The sequence below is a fragment of the Saccostrea cucullata genome, unplaced genomic scaffold (assembly GCF_032062105.1).
Source record: "Saccostrea cucullata isolate Sc308-1 unplaced genomic scaffold, CSIRO_AGI_Scuc_v1 ctg566, whole genome shotgun sequence".
Lineage (NCBI taxonomy): Eukaryota > Metazoa > Mollusca > Bivalvia > Ostreida > Ostreidae > Saccostrea > Saccostrea cuccullata.
Window position 1 is genome coordinate 77818 of NW_026930495.1, and position 6844 is coordinate 84661.

A 6844-nucleotide genomic window follows, 5' to 3' on the forward strand; every position below is an offset into this window, starting at 1 on the left:
GTTGTTTATATAATAAATTCAGACTGTTTGGTTGAGATATTTGATTATAAAAAGGGATGTTATTCAGATACTGTTTATGCATAAACCACGCCCTTTGGGTACATGTACATGTGCTTGGAACACCCCCCCCCCCCCGTGCTCCGTACCCCAAGGGGTTCTTTGACAGGTTAAAAAAAAAAGTTTTTTTCTATGACACATTCACAAAGAATTGTACAACTTAAAATTCAAGATATAGCCTATAAAAACTTATTCATACAAAAAAATCCCCCCTCTCAGATACTAAATAATTAAGAAATTTTAGTATTAGAGAGGGTGAATTAAATAATTATGCTGATTAGGTAAAAAGAAAATATATTTTAAAACAAAGGCCTAACAATTGGTGTGAAGCAACGCAGCCTTAATACAGTCGTATGATAGAATAAGAAATATATATGAAGAAACACACTAATCGGGAGCCGAGCAGACACGGATCTCTAAAACATCAAAGGTGGGATCAGGTGCCATGGAGGACGAAATATCCTTGTCAACATATGTCACACTGGATGTATTTGTTTACCAAATCAATATAACGACCATATAGAATTTATAAAAGGCTGGCTTAAATTGAGTTTGTTGGTATCCTATAACGTCAACTTATCTGTCAGTAGCTTAGTTTAAAAAAAAATGACCGTTTCTAGAGCATTAACATGACTATGCAACTTAGTTCGAAGACAAAAGCACTACGTGTACATGCAAGGCGATAGCGGAATATTACTTCATATATAAGGAAAATTGATGGACATGTTAAACTCATCTCGTCTGTCATATAATGAAGTTGTTAGCACTTATCGTCTAATGGTGTTATCCAAACATCCAAATATAAAACAGATGTAACAGATTCTGTGGCCTTTTATTTCAACTTTACAAGAATATGGAGTCGACATAGTAACTGAGCCTAATTCTTTATTGATAAAACATCGTCATTGTATCTTTCAAATCGAATGCAACAGAAAATGTTTTCTTCTCGTCGTGTAGAAGTTTTTTAAAAACATTCTGCTGCATATGAATTTAAAAACATGTCATATAATAAAGGAGCACAATTAGTGTCCATTGAAATTCTATCATGTTAGAAGAGTTGGTCTCCGAAGCTTAATATCAGCTTTAGGGTAGCTTTGTGTAAAATCAGAGTGAATTTTAACAAAGTTTTTTTGAATAACGACAAGATAAGAAAACTTCACACTTTCCTTTTTTATTGGAATGGCATTTGTCTTTGATATCACAAAGAAGCCTTGATTTTAATTTGATGCAAAGAATGGTTGTTTACGCATAAAGTGTAGAGAAAATATTTTGACTGGAAAAATGTGATGATTTTAAATTTCTGAAAGTTCTGTATTTTTATGTATTTACTACTTTATTTTCTAATCTTAAATTAAGTGAAGCTAGTACATATTTGTCAAGAAGGAGAACGAACACACCGTGGTAATTTACATCGATTACTCTTAATACTTCGTGAATGTTCAACAATGTCTTTGTCATTTGTATTTTGTTAAATAAATGTATTCTGACTTTTCTTTGTGTTTTTGGAATTTTTTCCCTAGTTTTTTTAATGACCATAAATATAAATAAATATTTCTTTGTTTTTTTACAGAAGGAACAAGTTTTGTATTAATTTATATGAATAAATAGATAAATAAATGTTCTTAATAAATTTAAGTTGAAGTTTTCTTTTTTTCTTCCTTTTTTAAGGACAAGATAATCCCTGTCTGAATTATCCAATTTCTCGGCTTTTTAAAGAAGAGGCAGCCAAGTCGCACACATTCGTTTAAGAACAGACGACCCCCCCCCCTCCCCCGGATATGAATGTATGGATTGGTGTAATGTATACGAGTATATTATAGAAAAAAATTGATTGGTTGTTAATGACGCCAATAATATTTTTTTAAAATATGGAGTATAAAAAAAATCTGAATTAAAAACAAAATCTTTGCAGGTAAACATGTATTCATTGCATTTGACTTATATAAAGACATAATTTAATTTGTTATTTAAATAATTTTTGAAAGATTTTATTATCTGTTCTTGATCTACAAAACGGCACTTTTACAAAACACCACATAACATGAGATGACAAAAGACGGAAGTCTGAATAAAGATTTTTAATAATAAGGTTGCAAAATTTAAATCTCTTAATGTTACATATGCCGATTTCGACAATTAAAATGTCAATTCAAAGAATTTTGTTATAGATCGCTAATATAAAATCCACATCTCTCTCTCTCTCTCTCTCGTGTTTTGTTAAGCATAAAGGCGTAAAATTGAAAATATTTTTTTTTATCTTCATGTAGAAAAAAAAAATTCGACCGAATACTGTATATGTAGCATGCCTTTATCCTCTTATTCAAGGTCTCATCTTTCTATCGACCACGAGATGCTGTCCATATGTTTCCAAATTTAATAGCCCTATTGTTATAATCATGAATACAGGGACCCGATACTCCATTAATCCATACACTTTGATTCTTCCTCTGTACATCATTTTACCTATCGTTTTATGTGTATTCCTTATAGAGAGCGTACCTTGACATGGTAATTGCGGTTTGTTTTCCAAAACAAACTTTTGTTGGAAATTATTTCTCCAGATTAAATATTGAGATATGCAGGAAGAAAAATTTCATTAAATGATTTGCATAATCATCAGTTAAGTAAGAAACTAATTTCAAGCTGATGACATTTGTCATAGTTTGTGAAGGAAATGGCATACTTTCGAATCAGGTAAGTGAATGAAAATATTTAAAGTATAGTTATTACTAAAAAAAATGTATACATGTATTTAAAAAAAAAAACATTTTAAGAACTCGTACATGTACATTTACTACATTATACATGTAGAGCTCTAGCTCTGACATCTTCTGACAAGTAAAACATCACAATGATATTTTTTTATATTTTGCAGATACTGGAAATATAGACGCTTGCTGTATCTGATACTGCCCTTAACCCTAGTATTTCTTCTTACAACAAACATATTCTGCATTCCTAAAGAAACGCATTTCACCCTCAATTCGAACACTCCTCGACACCACATTGCCTATATCAAAGTTCATAAGGCTGCAAGCTCAACTATTCAAAATATTCTATTGAGATACGGGTACCTGAGGAATTTGACCTTTGTCCTTGGCCGTAATGCTAACATGTACCCCAACGTCATCAGTATTACAGAGTCTATCACAAATTACAACATAGAGCCCCCTCCAAAAAACAGAACATTCGACATTTTGTGTAGTCATGTGATATATAATCGCGATTCTTTTCGCGCCATAATGCCACGTGATACAATCTATTTGGCATCTGTTCGAGAACCCTTTACTGTTTTCATATCAACACTGCATTATTTTCGCCCACCATATATATTCAATACTAATGCATCAGATCCAATATCTATGTACTTAACAAACCCAGGAAAATATGAACCGGAGGTGAAAAATTCTTTGACGAATAACAGAATGGCATTTGAGTTAGGCTTCCCACTTCATTTGTTCCATTCAAAAAACCTGACTGGAATTAACGTGTATCTAAAAAAGCTGGATAAAGAAATGGATTTAATTTTAGTCGTAGAAAGATTAGAGGAGTCCATTGTTTTACTTAGAAGACTTTTACATTGGGAACTACAAGACGTTCTTTATCTACCTAAAAATAAATTCGAGGAGTTAGACAATAAGACAAAGTCAAAGCTCAAAGAAAAATTTTACCTCCAAAAAGGTGCAAAACAAAAGTTTGAAAAATGGGCAACTCTGGACTACATTTTATATAAATTTGCTGTCGAAAAACTAGAACGCCAAATTCAAAGCCAAAACGCAGACTTCCACGATGAAGTTGCGTATTTCAAGTTCATTCGGAAGAAAGTTGAGGAGTTTTGCTTGAAGCAAAGCAGGCCGTATAGGAACGTGACTCTAACTGTTAAGGCATCAGTGTGGAACGACAGATTTGTTGTGGATTCGCTGATGTGCTCCCAGATGATATTAAGAGAGTCATACTTTGTTAAGGAAATACGGTACCAACAATATGGAGTTTTACCCAGTGAAATCAATTAAGCCAAAATTGTTTTAAATAACATTTTACCTCTTTCTTTGAATGAAAAATTAAAGCATGTTATGATATTAAAGAGAGAGTCAATTTCTTTTCATTTTCTTTTCCTTTTTTCCAAAAGAATGGTTTCTGAGTTTTTAAAAATGGTATTAACAAGAGGCCCAAGGGCCTTGAATTGCTCTTCTGATAAATTATACAATCTATCCTAAGACCTAAGATACAACAGCTGACAAAGTTTGATGATTCTTAGCCAGTTAGGGCTGAAGATATTCAAATGTAACTATAAAATACTATAAGTAGGTCATGGTGACCTACTTTTTGAAATTTTCTTAGAACACAAGATGCATTAATTGACAAAGATTGATGATTTTAAGCCAATAAGTACTTGAGATATTCAAAAGTGGGTCACAGTGACCTACTTATTGGTCAACATTCTCCGAAAACCCAAGGTGCATCAACTGACAAAGTTTGACAATTCTAAGCCAATAAGTACCCTAGAATACTTAAATATAGCCATAAAATGTCAGAAATAGGTCACATGTACAGTGACCTACTTTTTGGTCGACATTTTCCGAAAACCCAAGATGCATCTACTGACAAAGTTTGATGATTCTAAGTCAATCAGTACCCGAGATATTCAAAAGTAAGTCACAGTGACCAACTTTTTTAAATATAGCATCAGATGACAAAATGATTCTAAACCAAATAGTAACTGAGATACATAAAAATTTCCATAAAATGTCAAAAGTAGGTCACTGTGACCTACTTTTTGGTTGACATTCTCCGAAAACCCAATATGCATCAGATGACAAAGTTTGATGACTCTAAACCAAATAGTAACTGAGATACATAAAAATTTCCATAAAATGTCAAAAGTAAGTCACAGTGACCAACTTTCTGGTCAACATGCTCCGGAAACCAATGATGCATCAGATGACAAAGTTTGATGATTCTAAATACCAAATAGTAACTGAGATACATAAAAATTTCCATAAAATGTCAAAAGTAGGTCACTGTGACCTACTTTTTGGTTGACATTCTCCGAAAACCCAAGATGCATCTACTGACAAAATTTGATGATTCTACGCCAATAAGTATCTGAGATACTTAAATATAGCCATAAAATGTCAAAAGTAGGTCACCGTGACCTACTTTTTGGTCGTTAATCTCCAAAAACCCAAGATGCATCAACTCACAAATTTTGATGATTCTAAGCCAATAAGTACCCGAGATACTTAAATCTAGCCATATAATGTCGAAAGTAGGTCACAGTGACCTACTTTTTGGTCGACATTTTCTGAAGACCAGAGATGCATCAACTGACAAAATTTGATGATCATAGGTCTAATAGTATTCAAAATATGCCTTTTAAACAATTTGAAAACAAATGCCAGCAAAGTTTAAAAAGTAGGTCACAGTGACCTACTTTTTAATAAATATGTTTTAAGGCCCCAAGATGCATCAACTTACAAGATTTGGTGATTCTAAACCTCTCGGTGTCTGAAATAATGGGATTAAATGTTTTAGAAAAGATTAGGTATCAAATTCAAAAAGTAGGTCACGATGACCTACTTTTACATTGATGTTGTTTGTGGACCCAAGATGCACCAACTGACAAAGTTTCATGATCATAGGCCTTAAAGTGTCCAAAATATGCCTCAAAATCAATTTGAAAACAAAAGCCCGTAAAATTTAAAAAGTAGGTCACCGTGACCTACTTTTGTATTAACATGATGTCAAGTCCTGAGATGCATCAACTTACAAGATTTGATGATCCTAGTCTTTATAGTAAGCAAAATATCAATGTTTTTAATAAGTGTAAATTTTGGTCAACTTTGAAGTGACCTTGAGACCACACCCTTTGCCCCAGGGTCATGCCTTGAACAATTTTTAATCTTCAACATATTCCAACCCTTGTATGTAAGTTTGGTGAAAATCTGCCTGGTGGTTCTGGAGAAGAAGATTTTTTAGCAACCAGTACTTTTGGTTTTATTTTTGTGATTATCTCCCCTTGTTTTAGGGTCCCATCCCTAGTTTTAGTATAAATGGTAGCCCTTGGGCCAAGGACACCCTGTGACAAATTTGACAATAATTGGCCAAGGGGTTCTTGAGTTATGGCCAATATTCTATAAAGTTAACGCACACCGCACGACGCACACCGCACAAATGGCCATAGCATTAGCTCTTTGAGCCTTTGGCTCAGAAGAGCTAAAAATACAGTTTATTTAAATGTTTTAAAAGTCTGCATGTATAGGTATCTGCTGCACTCATATACAGTACTTGTAATTGCAACTCTAATCTATTGTCTGACAAAGTTAGTTGAACAAGTTTTATTTGTATGATTAAAATTACCATAACCTCACTTTTTGGTTTTGACATCTGCATCAAAATCAGTAGCTTACAAGTGATACACAATATTTAGAGTTTTCTTTGTGAAAAAAATGCATGAAACAGGTGCCATGAAAGGATTCATAAATAAAGGAATACTTCATTTGTGTATATTCTCATCTAAATTTTAGAACCACACTAACTTGGAAATCCATTTTGATTAATTATAGGCCATAGCAGCCATGTCAACAACATGTGAATGTCCATACAGACAATAAACGTACAAATATTATTTTCATACACAATGGTATGTGCTCAAGTGAAAAGCCTTTACATCCAAGTTTCTGTTTTATTTTAAATTACTTGCTGTAACATATTTTTTAAAACAATTTACTGCAATCAGTACTTTAACAAATACATGCATGTATTTAACATTATCAAAGACATAACA

General features: G+C 32.8%; 1 protein-coding gene across 1 annotated transcript; it reads left to right on the top strand.

The window, feature by feature from the left end:
- Positions 1-2534: 2534 nt before the first annotated feature.
- LOC134228796 (galactosylceramide sulfotransferase-like) lies at positions 2535-4122 on the top strand. The gene is made up of 2 exons (XM_062710490.1): positions 2535-2751; positions 2933-4122. Exons 1-2 carry the CDS (start codon positions 2732-2734, stop codon positions 4068-4070), a joined length of 1158 nt encoding a protein of 385 aa, XP_062566474.1. The 5' UTR covers positions 2535-2731; the 3' UTR covers positions 4071-4122.
- The last annotated feature ends 2722 nt before the right edge of the window (positions 4123-6844 follow it).